General features: G+C 37.9%; 1 protein-coding gene across 1 annotated transcript in view; it reads left to right on the top strand.

Moving 5' to 3' along the window:
• Positions 1–1,218: 1,218 nt before the first annotated feature.
• LOC138714968 (midnolin-A-like) overlaps positions 1,219–22,497 on the top strand; it is a 199,518-nt gene continuing 178,239 nt past the window's right edge. The window contains exons 1-2 of the mRNA XM_069847291.1: positions 1,219–1,747; positions 2,028–2,115. Of these exons, the coding sequence (XP_069703392.1) occupies positions 1,497–1,747; positions 2,028–2,115 (339 nt within the window). The 5' untranslated portion in view covers positions 1,219–1,496. The remainder of the gene's footprint in view (positions 1,748–2,027; positions 2,116–22,497) is intronic.

Below are 22,497 nucleotides of genomic sequence, written 5' to 3' on the forward strand. Positions count from 1 at the left end.
CTTTTTGATAGTACGATAGACTTGCCGATGGAGAATGAAAGTCATTTTTTGACGAGTATTTATGCTATGAACTGTTGAATTAGTTACAAAGTTTTCACGATTACATACGAGGAAGTTCATTAATGAAAAAATATATACTGACAAGCCAAGAGCATTATTTGTAGTTTTTTAACATGGTACTACAGGATTCCTTACATTTGGCACCTACTATTATTCTAATTACTTTTTTCTTTGTAGTAGGAATATACTGTTACTATCTGTAGAATTTTCCCAGAATATTGTTCCAAAACTCATTATCCAGTGGAAGTATGCAAAGTATACTGTTTTTAAGGTATTGATATTTACTATCTCTTGCATAGATCTAATAGCAAATTTAGTTTGGGAGTAATTTCTTTAATATGATTTTTCCAATTTAACACATACATTTGTAAGCCAAGAAGTTTGGTTGTTGTTTCTATTATGGACACTATTGTTAATTATTACGTTTGAAATTTGAGAGATTGAATTTGGGCAGGATTTAAATTGAATTATGTTTTGTTATAATTTAATACCAATTTATTGGCTGAGAACCAATCACATATTTTAAGGAGAATTGTCTCTGTTGAAGATTGGAATGTGTTGTAGTTATTGGCAGTAATTACTATACTTGTGTTATCTGCAAATAATATGGGATGATCTACATCTTTTATTACTGGGGCAAGATCATTTATCAACACTGGAAAAAGTAGGGAACCAAATATTAATCCTCGAGGAATTCCATTATTAATAGTTATTGATATCGAGGCAGGTTTCATATTGTATTGATTTCTACTTTCTGCTTCCTATCTGAGAGATATGAGTGAAACCATTGATGTGCAACGCCTTTAATTCCATAATAATCTAATTTGTCTAGCAGCATTTTATGATTTATACAGTCAAATGCTTTGGATAAATCACAGAAAATCCCTCCAACTTGTAGTTTTTTTATTCGTTCGCATAGTGTTAAATTAAGTTCATCAGTCAAGACATACTGAGAAAAGAGAATTGAATTTTATCCATTAAATATTAAAACTGATATACTATAAACTTGTTGGGTATCCGTAAGGGAATTCATTACATGTTTAGTATTCACAATTAACGCTCTTATTCTAAACCATAAATAATGAACGGTGATAAACTAATAATTATTACGACAGTAAAATTTGAAAACTCCGGGTAACATCGTGTTTCTTTATCGACCGAGCGCACAGTCGATTGCTGTTTCTTGGATTCATCGTTTGCCCGCCAGAGACCGCTGTAGATTTCTGACACTTTTTTAATTCATTTTCTGTAATCCGGTCCCAGGGACGGGAGAGGCCGTTGCTGCTCACGCTGTTCATTGCAATCAGTCGCGAGGTGGAAGTCACTGTGAGTGGGTGGTGTTGTGCGAAGGAGTAGTGATTGTGGAAAGCTATTTTAATTTCCGTAGCCGTTCAGTATTGTTGTGAGTGGCAGTGTTCTTGGGTGAAGCCAGCAATATGGATACTGGCGGTGGAAATGCTGGATCTTCCGATGCTAAATCAAGTCCAAATTCAACTTCGGAAACTTCTCAGCATTCGGGGTGTGGCTGTGCTTCAGGAACAACCATTACTGTTCGCGTCACGCCAACAACAGGGGGCCAATTCGATCTTCAAGTGGCAAAAACGGAAAGTGTTGAAAACTTGAAGAAACTAATATCCAAGAAGCTTAAAGTGCCCAAGGAACGGATATGTTTGCTACATAGGGACAGGTGAGTGAGATATTTTAAATATTTCGGTTAAAAGAAGCACGCGAAACCATATATCGTAGTATAAACTGTGTGTAATGTGGCAACGCCGAAGACTATATCAGCTGTGATGACGTAGTCTTCGTAAGCTCTGGTCGCTCTGGTACAGAGTAAAATGGCTGAAAAGAAATGGGAAAGTCGTGGAATTTGAAAATATTATAAAGTATATGAACCGTAGACTTAGTAAATACGGCCGTTGAATTTTTTTGTCATGTCATATCAACAATTGATTCTGTTGTCGTAGGCAACTTCGTGATGGTACTCTTCAAGAGAACCAATTGATGGATGGAAGCAGACTAACCCTGTTACCTAGTGTTGAAACTGGTTTGCTGGTAAGTAATTCTCGTATTATAAAACTAATAGAATTCTTTATTTTTCTTTCAAATAACTACGATGACTGGTTCCCCCTCTCTCTTTCCAACCGGAGGTAACGGTTACATTGGTTTGTACTTGCTTGGTCAGGTCACACATGTGCCCTAGCTTGTAGCAAAGGCAGCCAGCCACACGCTGGGGGAACTTTTCGAGTTGGTTCCGTTTGAACCAGTTCTTAGTGGGTCATAAGTTCCAAACTGCTTCACATAATAGTCAACGCTGAGTTCACGTTTCGTGACGTAACAGCAGTTATTTTATATAATTTGTATGACTTACATCACGTTAATATTAGTACCAGGTACGAGAATTTTGAATGGAAAGTGTTAGGAATTAAGGGATTTTCTAAAGGAAAGAAGTATCACGAGTGATAGTTGAGAAAATAAATGCCTATTTTTTTTTTAATATGCCGTAATTGAAAAACAGGAAATTTAAAACCGTAGAAATAATTCCGGTATTACTTGTATTTCCAATGGTTGGAATAGGCCTAATTTTCTGAGCAGTTCGTCCTGGTCGTGAAAAAGATTAAAACCTCTAAAGAAGTTATTCAAGGCTACTCGAACGACTGAAACACAGCAAACTTGAAAAGTGACATGGAAGTTATTTTTAGTGGCAAAATATTTCCTAGATAGTAACAAAGGAATTTCGCCGTCGGTTCCATATTAGACTACATGCCCCCCCCCCCTATTCTTGCAACGGTGACAATAAGAGAATGTTTTAATATTTGGTTATGGAAGTGTGTAGCCTATTCTGATTTAATTGCATCATTTATTATTTTTTTTTTGTTTAGTCTTATTGTCCGAAGACAGGTCTGAACCTCATACGTGATACCAAAAGACACCACTTATGAGGCAACTAGGCCAGGAGATAATGGGGTAGGCTGGCCAGTTCCTTTCCCCCTCCATTGCATACATTGCCGACTATAATAGCTACATATTACACTAGTCAGACATCAGATTTCATTGTATTAATGTGTAATAATGACACTGCTTATTGCCCATGATGCCCCAGTATATGCCGTAAGATAGAGATCGCATTGTCTTTTTAATAAGGTTTGCGTAAGGAAAAAATGATCATCACATACTTGTTTCAGTTCTTACATATTTTACAGAAAACTGAGCTAATCACACATTCATTCTGACAATTATTATAACGAAGTGTACAATTTAATTCCCCTTTAGATCATACACGACCCTACATGATCATAGCTAGGCCGCCAGATGTTGCACGACAAGAGACTCGGATTCTGGTATTAGCCTATAATAGTCTACAGTCTGCGTTCTGCTTTGCGCAGCATATTTTTCAAACTGCGAATAGTTGTGATTATTCGAGTTTTCTGTATTAAGGCAACGCATTATGACCTGGAAGAGCAGGATAAATAAAATTTTAATCACGCTGTCTTTCTCAGTAGTAAAAGGTGGATTGAGAATGATGCAACTATTAAAGCAAGAAACAAGAAATAACAATTTTCCGAAGAAGTTTCAGAACTGCAGTTTTCATCGCGGTGACTCCAAAATCTGTGTTACTACCATACCATTTTTACGTCTGGATCGACTTCGTCTCCTCTGTATTTTTGTATTGTAGGGGCCTACCAACGTTACTGCAGAACCCACTCCATGGTTTACTTGCACAAAGTAACATTATAGTTATATTGTTTACTTGAAGCTGTTCATAAGCCCATCCTTTACACGTTACACTGACCGTACTTACATCCTCAATAAATTAGTCTCAGAAACATATTGTAAATTCCGAAGAGTGACATTCTTTTTATGCATTCTTATTTCCCAGCTTTGATTGAGACATTAACGTTCGTTCAAATGTTCTTTAATATATTTCTTTCTTCATTTCGTTCACATAGTGGGCATATTGAAGGTAAAATTGCAAGAGGGTAGGCTTACTCCACTTACAATTAGAAACATGCCTCCTTTATATCGGGACCACAAAACGTGAAACTTTGACGATAAGTTGTGAGAAGCTATAGCGTTAGAAAAAAGTAGTATTTGTAGAAAATGAGTCCGTCAGAGATTTTACAGATTTGCCGAGAATTTAACTGTGGGGTTGCGCAGCGAATTGATTTAAAAGGGTCGAGAATTTCTAACTGCGAACTGTAGCTATTTAAACTATTTGGTTGCGGGTGTTGTTTGTGATATATATGTATATATATAGATCGAGGCCAAGTGTTCGTGCCCACGAGATGAATTAATACAGTTTTAATGGGAATGTAGGTGCAGTAGGCAGGCAGGCACACACGTGTCGGAGGCGGTGTTGCCGCTCTGATGCGGTGCTGTTGCTAAGCTCGCCCAACCTGGCTGCTGTCACTCCCGCCCTCCCCTTCGTGACCGTCAGCCTGCTCTCAAGCCAGCAACACTCCCCCTTCCCTCCCGTCCTCTTCCCACCGCCCTTCAATCGTTCCTCCTGGGTCTGACTGGCCCCTGGGTCGCTTCTGTAATCAGTGAAGCATCAGTCTTTTCGAATAACATAGCGCGAAGAGACGTGCTGCTGTCCTGGGTTCACATTCCACCATACGATATGACGGAATCGTATTCTCAGCTTTATTCTCAATACAAACAAGGGAATTATTACCTGTCTCGATTTTTGGCCCATCCGTATATTTGAAAATATGAACGAGTTCCAGTCCGTGACGTTCAGCTTTTTTACGATTTAATTAATAAGAGAGATGGTCTGTAATATCTTCGATCTCAGTTATTATTCACGAAGGACGGTCGAAATAATCAAAGCAGCAGCTGAATTTTAACAATCCTTTGTTAAGAATGGTACGTAGAACACTGCTTACATTTTTCGCAGCTTTCCTTTTTCTTGGAATAGAGTCATTTCAATTAGTTCTTGACGGAGGCAACTAAGTCAAGAGATAATGGGGTAGGGTGGTCAGTTCTTTTCCCCTCCGTTGCATATATCGCTGATTAGTAACTTAAATATATTACACTAATGAGACTTCAGAATGTCGGCTATGTCTAACGTAAAAGCAAAGTTTTGGATCGAAAACCGCCAGCCCCATCATAAACTATCCTTAAAGGAGTGACTATGAAATGGGCCAATCTAAATTTTTGACGATGTTTATATCGTTATCACTGTTAGAATGCAATACTTTACATTATTTTTAAAATTGTATATTATTAATAGGCCTTTTGTATTATTGAGGTAGTCGAAGAGAGTTGTGAATCGTTTGAAGTTACTTGTAAAAATAGACATCTCGAATTTTAAAGAAAGATAGGCTGTTACAATTTTATTTTCTTCTCCATCGTTCCCGTGCTTTTCGTTCTTTGTATTAACATACACCTCGTTCGTTTTTCTTTGTCTCCACCCGCCCTAGCTTTGCTGTCTATTATTTACGGACTTACGTAATACTCGAGTTGATCGCGGTCTGTTTTGCGGTGTCGTCGCCATACGAGTTTAGCGTTAGCCTCTTTCCTTCGTGGCTCTCCGTACGTCCCGATGACGAAGTAAAAAATTTGCTTTGGTCTACTAGATAAATTACGGAAGACCCGATCTGAAGAACAAGAATTTGGCGTCAACGCGACAATGCTGTGCAGCACACGGTGCAAGATAGCGACGTGAGTGCTTAAATAGTGGCCAGGATGTACGTATAGGCCTAATATATATTGAGGGCATCATACCAGAAGGACGGATCAACAAATGCAGGGTTATTGAAATAATTTAATAGAACCTATGTATGTTTGTGGGCGGCCGGGTAGCTCAGTTGGTAGAGCAGCTGGCTACGGACTGGAAGGTCCGGGGTTCGATCCCAGGTGGTGACATCTCGTTCCTAAACTTTCAGAACGGCCCCGAGGTTCACTCAGCCTCCTATAAAATTGAGTACCTGGTCTTTCCCGGGGGTAAAAGGCGGTCAGAGCGTGATGCCGACCACATCACCTCATTCTAGTGCCGAGGTCAAGGAAAGCATGGGGCTCTACCTCCATGCCCCCCAAGTGCCTTCATGGCATGTTACGGGGATACCTTTACCGTTTACCTTTTATGTATGTTTGTAAACCAGCGTTTGAGAATTACAATGGGCATGAGGAAGAATCGAAGAAAGTACAATACCTTGTTATGTAGACAAGGATAGGAAAAATTATTATGTATTTATTAAATGGCTCTAATGTAAAGTTGCAGTTTTGTTAATACGCCTTTCTGGCATAATGCCCTCGATATGAGTTCGTTATTCGGCATAGGAGCGCCCGCAGATTTTGATCTCATTATCAGTAGGAGTAGAAGTCCAGTGCTTTTTTCTAACGGAACGCGCTGGTGCGGCGTTCCGACACCTTTTTATTGTATTTTTCATTATAGAACCGAAAAATGGTTAATATAGTAATTGTTTTTTTCCTTGAACTCCGCTTCAGCCTTGACAATCTTGAAGTCTGAAAAGGTTAAAAACGACAAAATTACTGTGCACTGGACAACAATAATTTCCCCGTTCGCTATATTATTTTCTACACAGAGTTCCACCACCTCTTTCTCCAGAAGAAAAGCACTGGGTAAAACATTTCCTCGATACCCATAGTGTTAATTTGTAAGCGAAACATTCTGTGCTGATTATATCTTCTCTCGTATATTGTAACGAAACCAATGCACATGCAAAATTATAGGCCTACACAGTAGTGAACAGAATTTGTTAAAAAAAAAACGCATAATAAGTAAGAAAAAAAGTCTGACTTCTCATTAGACCCTTTAGGGGCAGTTGCTTTCACTGTGACCCCCACCCCCGCGGGCGCTTCTGAATTTTCACTGGGATACTTTCTGTCATTGCCTCTGTAGATTTTACTTTCTTACGCTTTGAATAATTATAGCTTCTTAAAGCGCAGTGAAATAATTGTGGGACCTAACATGTAATATATTTCGGGATTCCGACAAACATTTTAATATCGTAAACCGTGGGGAGACTAACTTTTGGCATACTTTGTCTATTTTTCTGCGTGAGCTCGAAAATACGTTCCTAATAGATAATTATAGTTCTTTGAGGAATTTTACCGTGACACGGTATTAATAGGACAAGATATAATAGGCCTACCAGTATTATCGCCCCACTCAAATGGTTAACGTCGGAAGTCAAAGGATTAGACTCTAATATTTGCTGTATCTCAAACAAACATTCACATTATATTTCTAGCAACATGGCTGATTGTTTTATTTATTACAAGTCTAAGGTGAAGATAAGACCTGAATGCTGACCCCGATCTCTCTCTCCACTGATCCAGAAGACTCTTATCTGTATAATAACAATTAGCTCGGCGAGTTCAGAAACATAACAAACACCCGTGAGCTGTGTAAACTTGAGTATCAAATGGTTGCCGACTTTAACCTTTTGAGTGAGACGGTACTAATATAATATTAATGAGGTCTTCTGACAGTTGACTAAACATTATTAAAAAAAAAAAAAAAAAAAAAAGGACAAAACTAAGCGGCGTGATTGGGTCTGCGAATGTAAAGTCGACAATCGAAACTGGAAAAGGGCAATACTAGTCATCGTCTACTCTTATTTGAACGTCGTTCTCGATCCTTGAGTGACTAACTGGCCGGGATCCGACGGAGAAAGCGCCGTCATAATCACAGAGTGATTATTTTTCGCATATAATTTATTATTAGGATGTACCGAAGTACATATGATATTTCAGTGCAGAAATTCTGTGTTATCATATGATGAAGGATGAGTGGAACAGAGAAAAATTCTCTCCGGCACCGGGTTTTTCAGCTCTACGTGCACGAATGCACCTCTGCACATGTATGGACATTGTGCCACTGTCATACATCAATGACGCAGTGCATGAGGGTAGGCCACTAGAGGGAACCCAAGAGGTGGAACTTAAACTGAGAGGATTCAATCCGACATCGGGATCGGAATCCGGTGTGACTTAGTGGATAGAGCGTCAGCACGTAGAGCTGAAAATCCGGGTTCAAATTCCGGTGCCGGAGAGAATTTTTGTCTGTTCCACTCATCCTTCATCATATGATGACGCAGAATTTGTGCACGGAAATATCATATGTACTTCGGTACATCGTAATAATTCTTCACACAAGTCGAGATGTACGGAATCTGTGTGTAATAAAATAAGGACTGTTGTAAGCACAAAACTTAACAGACGAAAGGGTTAATGGCATTCGAGTGCTCTTGGAATTCAGTCCCAAAGATCTTGTAAGACGTTTATCCCAAGCGGAGTTATTTGTTCTGTTCAAGGGGCTACAAAAATATTGGGTGATTAGGTCTATGTCATGCTTCACTTGTTTATTTCGTATATTTCTTTATTATTCATCAATTTAATTATCATCCATTATATATCAGTTATTTAAATCAGTTATTTAATACCATATTCTCTCTGGGACGAGCAGTGACAAAACCAAACGGCTGACAGCAGACTCCACTTCTCGTTGGATCTGCACTAATATTACTACTACTGCTACCACCACCACCACCAATACTACTACTTATTAATGCCTGAAGACAAAGCAGAAGTAGCCTATCTGTATGAGCGAGGGAGTTGAGATTTTAGGATTAATTGCTCCTGTGTTGTACAGCCAAAAAACGGCTGCCATACGCTAAGTCCCCTTCGGAAGACTTCGGTTGATTCCGTGAGAGTGTAGATTTACATGTGAAGGAATTTCTTATGCACGACTCCATTCTGTTTTTCCTTTGTTTTGTTTGTTTGTTTCTTTTTCTGCTTGTTTATAGGCCAAGTGTTATGAATAATCTATAACGAAGATATATTCAAGGAGTAAATTTGGTGCAAAATAAACATCCTTTCCCTAGTCTGTAAACCAGACGTTGTCCGAAGTGGACTTAAACAAATTCACGTTACAGGAGATCAGTTATTTTTTGTGTCTTAAGGCTGTATATTAAAGTGAATAAAAGAAAGAAGCAAAAGGAAAGAAAATATGGTAATTTACTTGATCGATAACGTAGTTTTTGACGTGCAAGTGTTGTTGCATCATTCACATAGTGTCTTGAGTTTGTGACATGGCGTTGCTTAACACATAGTGGTATAAATAACTAACATAACATGGCCGCTTCTAACTTAACCTAACCCAACTTCCGGAGAGTGAGGGGTAGTCAAATGAAGCATAGCGGAATGGAAGTCACAGGAAGAAGTGGAGAAATAGTGGATACGAACGGTATCGATAAAGTAAATAAATACATACGGAAAATGTAGATCAATTGCATATTTTATGTGAATGAAAATAGGCCTGTGCGTATCAAAATCGATTCTAATCACTAATCAGTAGTCACTTTAGAATCAGATTATATAATAATAATTACTACACCTATTCGCCTAGAGATTTCCTTTCTTCCCACATGACTTTCGTCTAAAAATACCCTTGACATACAAATTTTTCTAAATATTGGGGAAAAATTACTACTTCAAAGAAACGTTACAATACTTCACTATGCTACAGAAAGGGATGAAGTAGGGAAATAAAATCCTACTCGAGATAGCCGCCCCTGGAATAGATTCCCGGGCTCTGTACACCACGTTCCAACCAAACCAGTTTAGAGAGTGGACAAAACGAAAACAATGGGACCTCACGCAATGCGGGCTGCTCGGCTTAGAGGGGGGTAACGAGGGGTTCTAATGCATTATCAACCGTTAAAAATTCAATGCACACCAACTATTTCGGCTTTAAACACGACGCGCTCTCTAAGAGGGATTTTAACAGTGAGGGATGTAGAGTTTTCGGGCACTGCACATAGGCTGGGAACCGCTAACAGGAAAGCCTATACAGAACTTTATTGCTCTTATGATCGGAATACATCGGAAGCGCATCGCTTCGCATGATACTCGGCACTGTTGTCAAGTGGTGGTGAAACGTTTAAAACCACTACCGCCGCTCTGCCACTACTGCAACTATTTAGGCCTATACGTAGGATGAGAATAAAAATATCGAACAAAAAAATGCAAACCATCATTAATTGTAAGAATACCGGTACTATTATTTTTCTTGTTGTTTAACGACGCTGTATCAACTACGATGTTATTTGGCGTCGATGGTAGCCTAATCATAATAATAGGCTAATTTATTTTATTTTACCTGGCACGGTTAAGGCCTTCTCTTCCACTCAACCAGATCTACAAAAACCTGGGGAAAAAACCCAACCAGGCAATCAGTCCAATTTTAGAAGTTCTTTTAATTGTACATTCCGGTGATGCTCTTACTCACTGGTATTGAAGTTTAAGCTAGTCGCCCGTGGCGGAGTGGTTAGCTTCTCTGCCTTCCACCGTGGTCGCCTGGGTTCGATTCCCGCATGAGTCACGAAGGAATTTGTGGTGGACAAAATGGGCGCGAGGGGTTTTTCTCGGGGTTCTCCCATTTTTCTTCACTATAATCGTCATCATTGCGCCATACTCCACAATCACCCTCCACCCTCACTCTGCTAGGTCCCGTGATAGGCCTCTAGAGTAAATAAAAATAGCTAAAAAGTTGTACACATTCTGTTTAAATAAAGACTGATATTAATGTTTAAGCTATAAACATAAGAGAAAATACGTTATAAATAGACACATTACAGTTTTTTATATAGACAGACATGCATACGCCTATGTCATTCATTAATTTAAACAAATTGTTGGCGAAACTAAAATTAGTTCTCGCATAATTTGTGCAGTGAAGTCTTTAACCACCCCGCATCACAATGCTACCACATTTGCTTTAGCACAGAGCAGTGAACAAATCTATAGGTATTTCACAAACGGGAAGAATTTAGAATTTATAGGCCTACTTGGACGGTTTAAATTTTAATAAAATCTAGCTATTAATAATTGAAATACATTATTCATTTGCAATGTCATTTAAAATTAAGTTAATGAAAACGTTTTAAATATCGTATCTTTCTCATTTGTCTTTACTTCTCATTTATTCTTTATACTGTCGTCATTTCTCATTCTTTCGCTTGTTTTTCTCATTTCCTCTTATTTCTACCATGCCTGTCTTCTATTTTATTTTCTTTTATCCACAGTTTTGTGGTTGTGACATGGGAAGTATTTGTTAAAGAAAAAGCCATCAGCTATAAGACCTGTGTTTAAGCACAAGTGTGTAATATGATGAAGTGAAAGTTTTCTTTATTGCAGATTGCAGTAACAATCGTACTGTTACGTGTAATTCTTTTCCTATTAAACTACCACGTGATTATCGTTTCACCGCTTCTCCTCCCGTTTCTCCTGTATAAATATTTCTTCATTGTCTCGCAGTTATTAATGTTTTGTCTTCATTAACGAAATTAACATTGTGGTGTCCTGTATCATTATTTTTTTTTATACAAGACATCCATCAGAGGGTGTGCCGTAACTTGGCTGACCGACTAACCTGCCAGAGACGATGATTTTCGCAGTGAATTCCAAGAAGTCTTTGGTAGAATAGGCTGGTGTGCTCTTATCTCGCAGGTTATAATAGCCACCACTGCATGTTTACCAATCACAGAATATAGTCTAGTTAACATAATTCCCTAGTTTTTGTCTAATTAAACGCGGCTCGCAAAAAATCGACCTTTGGGAGTTCAGTATTACAGTGGTCAGTAATTTACAAGTTGACTTGGAAAATACCTGCTAATTCCAACAGAAGGTTCACATAAGTTATGACATAACAGCTTTGAATGGCCTTCCACGGTGTATGACGCCTGAAAGCCTTCTGGACGGATTTCAATGGATATTTATTTACGTTTATCCGTTAACGTTTCTCAATGTCGTTTAGTGATAGGCCAAACTAGAAATTTCATTGACAACACGGTTGCTGCAACAGTTCTGTTTTAGTTCTTTTGTGGGTGTCAGTTAACAAAGTAGTTCACAAGTTTAATATTGATTGTAATTGATTTAGCGTGGTATAGCTATAATTCATACATTAATACATCCTAACTTCACCAAGTGAGAATATTACTGTCAATAAAAACTTGAAAATTTAGTATCCTGAATGGCCTTCTGCATTAGAACATGTAAAAGGGATTTTAAAAAGTTGATAAGCAATGCAAATGGACTTCAATCATGCAGAAAAGCGTATAAATCTGAAACTATCATATTGGTGATATGTCTTGGCATATTCTATTCCTTTAACGTAGGCCTAAAGGCCGGGAACGAGAACCAGAATGAAAACGAGAAGCAGAGGACGTGAATATGAAAATTTTTGATTCACAATAAACCGAGAACGTAGACGACTATGCATATTGATATGTATGTCAATAACGATATGTAAAGTCGATATTACGCATTCTGATGTTATTTGTGTATAATTGACCAATGGAGTTCTCTCATGAGTACAAGCAGCCAACATAAACACAGGTTAGCCAACTTCGAAATTTCAACTGAAACATTTCATTAGGTACGGTACTATAAATATGCCCATGCATCTTTATTATCACAACCAATTTTAAGTCTACCATAACGTAAAATAATTAGAGAAGAAACATTTGTAATAGAACAAAAATGAACACAACAGTAGTTATTGAATTGAAGCGTGAATATGTAGTGTGTAATACAACCAATACAGTAATAAAATATGATTCGCTTCCCATCGATGTTCAAAGATGCAGCTATTGAAAGCCACGTATTCTCCTTCATTTTCTCATCTTTATACGAGGCGCGCCGCTTATCGTAAATGTGAGGGTTTCAATATTAGAATCTCATCAAATAAAACTTGCTCCATGATTCACAGCACAGAACAAAATAATGCATAGGTTATGTCACGGTCTTCTTGCTACAAAATATACCACGACAAAATAGCTTTTAAATGGCAATAGAATGAATCTAGTGGGCTGTGATCGGAAACGTGAACGCCAAAGTTGAAACTTGGCCAACTCTCCGTTCCCGATCTCGGACTCCGGCAAGCTTTTCGTTAATTGTGAATGGTCACATTTAAATGTATACATTTTAACAATTTTACCGTCTTCATTCTCGTTTCCGGTTTATTGTGAACCAGCCTTTATTCGTATTTTGTAGAATGGTCACTGCCCACTTACTAGATTCAAATTTTGCCGTTTCCGTGTCTGAGTGGTTCAGTTAACTGTCCAACATAAATGGTACGAAAGTGACGAACGTAACAAAGTTAATCGCACTATTAGAACAGCGGCTCTCTACGCTAGACATTGGGTTTCAAATCCCGGTGACGCTTAAGTGGAATTCGTGGTGGACAGTATCGATGTTGGATCAATTTAGTGTAGCTACTTCAGCCTCTCATACCACAATTTCAAAATTTTTCTTTTGACTATCATATAGAGATGCCACTGTGATATGCCCACGCGTCTTTTGATAGACGGCAGACGCAACTGTTTACCTGTCCATGAGAGATATTAATAGACTTGATCCAATGAACCTGACAAGTTTCTCTTTTTTTCTTTCACACTTAGCTACGCATACGTACAAAGTGAGTCACTTTTTATAAACATCACGGTTTTAGGCTGCTAGGCTGCTTCGTTTCCAGCTTGATTTAATTTTTAGTTAGTTACGTTATTTTGGATTGGATGTTATTTTTATCCCTTGGAGAAACGTGCTGGTACTAGGCGTTGTAAGTTACGGTATCGGATAAATTGTAGATTTTTAGTTTGTTGTGAGTAGGCCTAACTTTGTTATGCCGATAATTGAGGGACGCATGCCCACTCGTGGTGTCAGTAGCCTCTTCTATGTTACCCAATTCTGTCTTCACAATACCCGCAGTTTTTTTAGTAGGTTATTTTACGACGCTTTATCAACATGTTAGGTTGTTTAGCGTCTGAATGAGATGGTGATAATGCCAGTGAAATGAGTCCGGAGCCCATCACTGATAGTTACCCAGCATTTGCTCATACTGGGTTGAGGGCGCATGAGTGTCAAAGTCTCAGTAAATGTTTTACCGAGTTAAACACAAAATTTAATGTTACCTCTCTGCTCTTTCAAGCTGTTTTTACCACATATACCTACATGTCTTCACTAAACGAAGCGGAAAGGTGCACTGTATTTCGATTGATTTTTGGCTACGTTAATCGGATCCTTCCCATTCTCATGCGCAGCCACACTGAGTCTATACGCCTGGAGAATAGGTCACATACCACATGGACAAGGCAGAGAAGTTGCCTATAGAGGATGGCGGTGCCACCCGAAGTTCCGGTATTTTCTGACTACTAGTATATTATTTCATCAGCTAATTTATTATATTCATGCAATGCGCCTTACTATTGGTTGCACATTACCACATTGTAGATATTTAAATTTTCTGATGTTAAACTATGCCTTCTATCGGATAGAACAGTTTTCATGATAGAAAAAGATTACTATAGTCTACATCAACTGACGTAACTGAAGCATGTTTGAAGCAAACTAGTGTAGACATACTTTTGCTTGTCACAACAATAGTAATACTTTTCAGCATTTGGCATATTTTTATTTTCCTGCAAGAAAAGTAAATTGTATAAACCATGGGTTGATAAATACTAAGCTCTGTATAAGTTTGATAGTTTATGTCAACCCAGTAATAAAAGACATTTTACTAAACATCCGGGCTTCAGAGATACCCAACTATTAGACTATTTTTAATGAGAGTTAATATCGAAGAGATTCTTTTGCGATTTTCTTGACGGACCACATGGCTGAAGCCGGTAGAGCAGCTGCGTGCAGACAAGTGTTGCTAAATGATTACAAAATAAAATGGCATACTGTATAATCCAACAATTTGGTGTACGATGGAATACAATAAAGTGGAAACATTTCAGTTTTGGGTCAACTCTACTAAACTCTTTACTTTGTACAGCTCATAAAATTTTATCACCAGTTTAATGTAACTATACTGATGTTTGGTTTCGACGTTTGTTAGATGAGCATACTCGAACCATCACATCACATGCTTGTAATTCATACATAGCAAGAAGTAGTTAAGTTGGCAAACTCCGAAAACTCGGATAAAAAGTTGATAGATCATTGTCAGTGTGTACGTAATAGAATCAGTCATAAAGTAAATGGCAAGAAATAGTGGAGAAACGATTTGGCAGTGACATGTAATCGTGGCAACGCATGACCGTACTGTAACAAAATAAATCTCTGAGGAACCTTGGCCAGATATATCGATCCCCATAACTCGGAAGAGTTGACCTTCGTCTATCTGTGCTGAGCGCGTGCATGTTTGCTGTGATTGCGGCTTTTCTTCCAAATTAGTGGAAGCATTGTGATTCTCCGTCCTTCTCTTGTATTGTAGTGCTTAAGAACGCAGATTTGCATACTTCGACGGAAATACTGTTTACATAATTGTCTGAGTATTGTATATGATTATCCCTAATAATTTTAAGAATTTTTGTTGATGTAAAGCAATTTTGAACTTACTTTTTGAGGAATGTATATAAAAAAAATTAAAGCGCAGTTTTATTGCCGTGGAAAGCACTGTATAGTGGGTTCCGATTTTGTTGTATTACAGAAGGATTTTTGTTGTGTATAATTCTGTTTTACATTGTCTTGGGTCGTGTCTAAAAGTGAACTTGAGCATAGCCTTGTGTTTGTAAGATCGAGGAAAGTTCAGACAAAGACTTGGTTACATTTCATTTCAAGTTGTAGAATAGACTTATACAATATAATGTATACTCAGCTTTACTACAGGATTTTCTTCGAATATAATTGGGCTGTGTAGCTGCACATCAAGCGGACTTTTTTTTTTTCGGTGGGGATATGGAGAAGTCTCTCTTACGGACTATGATTTGTTTCTCTTATTCTATGTTTTCTCAAGTGGTGGTCATGTGCCATGTTGACCATATGACCAGGAAGTAACGCTCATTGTGGGTATCCAGTGTTCATGATATTCACAAGAGAACGGAACGAAGTTTGGATTCACTCTAAGCAGTCTGCTATTGGGCCTACTGTATTATTATTATTATTATTATTATTATTATTATTATTATCATCATCATCATCATCATCATCATTATCACTATTACGTAGTCTCGTTAATCCGAACTACGCTAATCCGGAAATCTGGTTAATCCGAACAAAATTATTTTAAGAAAAATGTATAAATTCGCTCTATTTCTTTTACTTCAAAAATATGAAAATAGCACATTCAAGGATACTTACAACAATTATTAGTGTTTTCTGTACATAATTTACAGATCTGTCATGTTCATAAAATCAAGGAAGCAGGCAGGCTGGTAGTGGTTCTAAAAATAGCAACAGGGTACTCTCACCACCGTCTCTCAGCGTTCGTGAATAGCATGCATTGCATTACAGGAAATATTTTGGTTAATCCGAAAATCTTGTAATCCGAATAGGTCTAGGTTCGGATTAACGAGACTCTACTGTATTATTATTATTATTATTATTATTATTATTATTATTATTTTGTAGCATTTTATATGATACCAGTAAGACAAACAATACAAATTAGCCTACTATTTCAACCAAATCAGTTACAATTTATTTGCGAATTTTTACTTCGCCGAGTACTAAGTAGTGGTAATATACTGTATTTGCGGTCAGCGACTAGCGTGAAAACTGGCACAGGAACAGATAATCTCACTGCACTGTTACCACAGTCTAGTATATACAGTCACGAAGCTCAATATGTAGTAAATATGCATCCATAGATAGTTGCTAACTGCTAAGATTGCTAATATCGCCTCATTACATACAATGCGAAATAGTACCGGCACAGTCTATTGTTTCTAGCACCATAAAACTCAAGCTTCGTGACTATATACTAGACTGTGCTATTACCATAATTAATAAATAATGAATAGCGTATAGGCCATATATTTTCGAAACTGTCTAGTTTTGAGCAATACTCTTTCCCTAAATTTGCCTCTATTTGAAAAGTTTTTCAAACAAGAGAGTTCAAAAAGATTTTCAAAACTAATGAGACTTAAATTAACAAGTTACCAATCTTAAAGATGTTTTTACAGTAAACGAGTTCTTTAAAGCGTAAGCCTATTCAAGTTATTAATGAGGAACTAATTAAACACGAATTTAAAGTATGGCAAGCCTCTTCTTCAAAGTAAACGTAATTTCTCTGAAGGAATAAACAGACCAGGCAGCATGTAAATATCCTCTAGGTCATCTATACGTTGGCAGATTGATCGAAATACGTTTGCTGGTTGTTGCTGTGAATTCTAACTTCTCGTTTAAGTTGTATAAGTAGGCCTACTGTATTTCTTCGTTCATTATCCCTCAGTTTCCTTCATTGTACACAGGCTTTCATTAGTTTCTGTCACTACATATCACATCATTTATATTGTCAGCACCATCGTAATTAATTCCTTCCGTGATAATTATAGAGGTTTTCTTTTCAGGTTTTTTGCTTCGTAATTCTTCTGATTTAAATGAAATGGTTTTTTATAGGGCGAGACCTGCAACTTAAAATCAAAGACAAAATGTAGACAAAACTGTTAGTTAATTGGCACTGCTATACTTAGTGTCTTTATTAAACAGTTGAAATGAATTTAGCGTGATCTAGTTCTCTCCATTTTATTCATGTCTTTTGTGTCGTCATTTTCCAAGAAGCAACGTGTTTGTTCAGATTTATTTCTTGCAAGCTGTGCAAGACGAGTTTCTGCTTTAATTTCCTCAACCTGCAGTTGCAGTCCTTAACAAATAAAACATCGCGTTTAGTTGGAAAATTTAATGATTGGGAATGTGCTAGATGGAAAGCGTCCATGCCGGTCATTATTGTTAAGCGCGGTAGTTATCGATGATATGCAGGAATGTTTAACCCGTTCACCCAGAAAAATTTCTCAGAAAATTCTTTGCAAATTCGATTGACATCAGCTACTCTTCCAGGCTGCAAAGAACCTGTACCTAACGTACAGGAAAGCCACCGGCGTGGCTCAGACGGTAGGCGCGTTTGCCTGCTAATACGGAGCTGCACTCGGCTTGGGTTCGATTCCCGCTTGGACTGATTGTCTGTCTTCCGAGGTTTTCCCTAACTATAAAGTGAATGTTAAGTAATTACATGGCGAATCCTCGCCATCACCAATCTTATCGACTCTAAATAACCTAGTAGTTTACATAACGTCGCTACATAACCGATTAAAATATACAGTATATAGTTGCCCTGGTTGGCGCAATTGGTATAGCGCTGACATTCTATGCCCGAGTTTACAGGTTCGATGCCGCCAGGTCGATGGAATTTAAATATGCTTAAAGCGACAGGCTCATGTCAGTGGATTTACTGGCATGTAAAAGAACTTCTGCAGGACAAAATTCCGGCACACCGGCGACGCTGATATAACCTCAACAACTTGGAGTCGGACCACAAAGGGAAAAAAACTGGAGGAGAGGGATTCGATCCTGTGCTCTGGATTGAACTTCGGCGTAGCTCAATGGTTAGAGAGCTTGGTACGTAGAACCAAGGACCCGGGTTCAATCTCCGGAGTCGGGGCGAATTTTTCTCCTCTAATATTAATTGTTACCGTAACGGACGTATTCTGTAGGACTAAAAAAATAATCTTTACGTAGATACTGCTGCTGCTTAGGGCAATTTTTCATTTACAGTTTGATTAGATCGGATACGACTCTGAGAAGATCATGGCTTCAAATTATTAGCAGTGTTGGAAGAGAGCCTCCTCACGCGCTTATTGCACAGGATCTGCTTTGTGGTCAGTTGTCGAGCCCCCGCTTGCATTAAAGCTGTTGGCTGTTTGAATTGATTTCTTGAAACGTTTTCTGCCGGCATTGCTACCAACATTAGATCGACATGACCTCAAAACGGGAACGAGATCACGTAACAGTATCGCTGCATTGTAGTGCGTCCGGATGTGTCGGCTTGTCCCACCTCCTCCCTCTCGTCCTTTCCAGCTATGCGCACAATCACACTGCTATCGGATTTCGGGTTCCTAACAATATGCTAATCTTCACACCTGACATTGTTGCGAGCGTGAGCGTGAGTTAAACTGAACAGTTGCTTTGTTCTGAAATTGCCGACGGCAGAATTCGAAATTAATTCAGCTAGGAGGGGAGGTCGTATAGCTGTTCCTCCCTCCCTTTTCTCGTAACACTAGGCGTATTGCTCTTCTATCTAATGTATTAAATAGATAATTTGTTTTTTCAAACTATTTTGGCACAAATTGCTTAACTTATTTTCGTTTTTTCCATATATAATATGTATAAAGTTGTGAAATATTTGAAACTCTTCTAGTCACGTTTTGATTTGTGAGTGGGCGTTTGTGTGATTTTATGATCCTATGATGAACTTAATGCATAGAATCTTATATCTAATATTGATATTAACATCATTATTTCTGTATGTACATAATCGGCTGCCTTATGCAGTCCCCTTCGGAAGACTTTGATTGATTCCGTGAGACCTTAGGTTTACACGTTAAGGAATTTCTTATGCACGACTCCGCCCTGTTTTTCCTTTGTTTTGTTTGTTGCTTTTTCTGTCTGTTTATAGGGTTAACAAATAATCTATAACAAAGATAATATATTCAAGAAGTAAATTAGGTGCAAAATAACATCCTTTCCCTAGTCGTGTGAACCAGGCGCTGCCCGAAGTGGACTTAGACAAATTCATGCTACTGGAGATAGGTCATTTTTTGTGTCTAAGGCTGTACACAGGCGTAGGTGCTGAAGAAATTTTTAGCTTGTAGATACGATAATTCAGTAATTTAGAAATTCTCTAAATAGTATTAATTTAATATGCATAGAATTCGGTTAAATGCATATTTGGTTGATTTGATTTCCAGTATGTACAGGAGTGGCAAAAAGGAAAAAAAAAACCGGACCGACCCTTGTTCACTCCAGAGCACAATAGACTGGTAACTAAGACTCTCGTTGTTCGAATCTTGTCTGGGAAGGAAACTTTTTTTTTTTTTGTTCCTTATTCAAATTTATTCCCAGTGGCCTAAAATTTGTAGACACTACTATTTCATAACAATGCCTAGTTTCGCATTTATTGCTGTTTAATCGAAAATGTTCCAATTTCCAGAACATAAAGATGACAATCCTGACACAAGGTCGGTGGCTTTCTCGTGGCGAGGTCCCGCTCTGACGCCAGACTTGTGACGGAAGCAATTTCCACGAAGTTTCAAGCGAGCGCAAATAGCTGTATGACGATCTGTGCGAATTTCTGTTAATATGTGAAGAAATTATTACTTGTCCCTTTGGAGATTGGTGTTACTTGTAGAAAATGTTGAGACTTGTTTTCTTGCCAGTCGTAGAAATTGTCTTGTGTTTCTGTTGAGTTGTCCCAAAGCGACTGTCTTACGCCATGCTGACCACAGCCCTAGAGTCTCACTACTTTGTTATGTTTATTAAATATCCTTAGGCCCGGTTTCTTCAACCTTTGTTAAAATGCACCTAATTAACTGTAAGTTAAAAGTATAAATTGCTGTTAAAAATATTGCGTCTCTTCAACTTTACATTTCACATTTTAACATTCTCTTTGTTAACACTCTGTTAGGACCAGAGATTCTAGAATTTAATCATAACCTATAACCAAGTATAGACTCAATTCTGTTTTCTGAACTTTGACAGTTGCGATTGTCGCTTGTTTCCGTTGTTTGATCCAGAGAGGATAGAAGTCTTTCATTTCTCTCAGGTTTGACTTATGCTTCTTTCCATCGTCTGTATCACAGTAGCATGGAGCGGCGTATTGCCGTGTTGGTATTGCTGTTGTGAAATGGAAAACACTGGGACAAAAAGAAATCATGGGACTAATTTCTCTTCTTTCGAGAGAAGCCTTCTGCTGGAAACAATATCGCAATATAAACAAATTATTGAGAATAAACAAACAAACGGATCTACGTTGAAAGCGAAAAGTGAGGCTTGGCAGAAAATAGCCTATATCTTTGTATGAACTTCTGTTCTGTCAAATCACAGAAATCATCCGCTCTGTTTATGTATTCATGGCTATCATTTTCTACATAACCAAGATATAAAAGTTCAGCATCTAACGTGCGAGCCATATTGAATACGTCTATGCTGACAGAGTTAAATGATTTAACTGCATGAAATTGAGCAGTTAAATTAACATGGGTTTTAACAGCCTGTTAGTACTAACAGCAGTTGAAGAAATGCAACTGTTAAGTTTACAGTTAAAATGGAATAACACACTGTTGTAATTTAATAAAGGTTGAAGAAACCGAGCCTTAGAGTAGAGAGTGAGGTAATGGAATGGGCTGAAGGGTCTATTGTTGTTGTTTAGTCAATTGTCCGAAAACAGGTTTGAATCTCACAAGTGAAATAAAGAAAGCATCATTTATAAGGCAACTAGGCCAGGAGATAATGGGGTAGGGTGGCCAGTTCCTTTCCCTCTCCATTGTATACATCGCCGACTGCTACATATTAACTAATCATGCTTCAGATGTATACTTCCTCTGACGCATGTAATCATGCGAGATGTATTGCCTGATAATAGATGTAGGCTATATATCGGCCAGAACCTCAATCGGGGATAAAGGGTCCATTCTTGAATGGAATTTGTATGTCAAGATGCGACGTTAGTCGAATGTTTGGCTTCTGGTCATTCAGAGAACAGTTGATATAAAAGGAGTGTATGATGCAAAAGGACGGATTTGGGACTTACACTTCGAAATAGTAAGAAAAACTATTTTTAAAGCTGAATGTACAGTACCCGTGATCAGAATCCGGATTATGCAAATATTAAATCTGCAGACTACAGTGGTGTTATTTCGGACTAGGCTAATTTATTCCAGGTTTCACCATATATACCAGTATCTGAGAAGCAATGTAATCATACCCTGTTGTTTCGGTGTGAGGATGAATGTGTGGGTCATTTGTAAGCAATAAATGAATTACGTAAATTCACATACTTCTAAGCCGGTTTTCAAAGTGGAAACATTATTCGTGAAATTGACAGCTTTAGATATTTCCTGTAATACATTATATTATTCTGACCAAACATTGTAGTGATATCAAGGAAGTCTCAACTGTGTTAATATTGCACCTTAAACGTAGGGACTATCAGGAAGATGAATAATTAAGAACTAGTGTGAAGTGCCTTCAGAAATAAGTTTCAGTAATAAAATATTAAATTCTATTAGTCCGATAATTTTGTAGTGTTATGTGATATCAAGAGGAGAAACCTTGAACTATTTCTGTATTATCTTCCTCAAACTTGTATCGAAATAGCGTGAAGCTAACCTTACTATTTGGAAACGAAACTTAGGCCATAAATAAAAATTGAAAAGAAACTGGAAACTGCACAAATGAGATTCCTGAGACCTATGCAGGACTTTACTAGATTGGGTAGACAGGAAAAAACACATAACTGGGAAACTCTCTAGGCTCAGATTATAATAGAGGTAATTACATTATACCTATTACACTATCACACAGTATAACACAAAAACAGACGAGAATAAATTGAAAGGGTTTGAAAGAAGAAGTTTGAGAAAAATGTTGGGAGCAGATCGAAATGCAGACACTTTGGAATTGAGGAAA

This window comes from Periplaneta americana, chromosome 15, assembly GCF_040183065.1.
Source record: "Periplaneta americana isolate PAMFEO1 chromosome 15, P.americana_PAMFEO1_priV1, whole genome shotgun sequence".
NCBI classification, from domain to species: Eukaryota; Metazoa; Arthropoda; class Insecta; order Blattodea; family Blattidae; genus Periplaneta; species Periplaneta americana.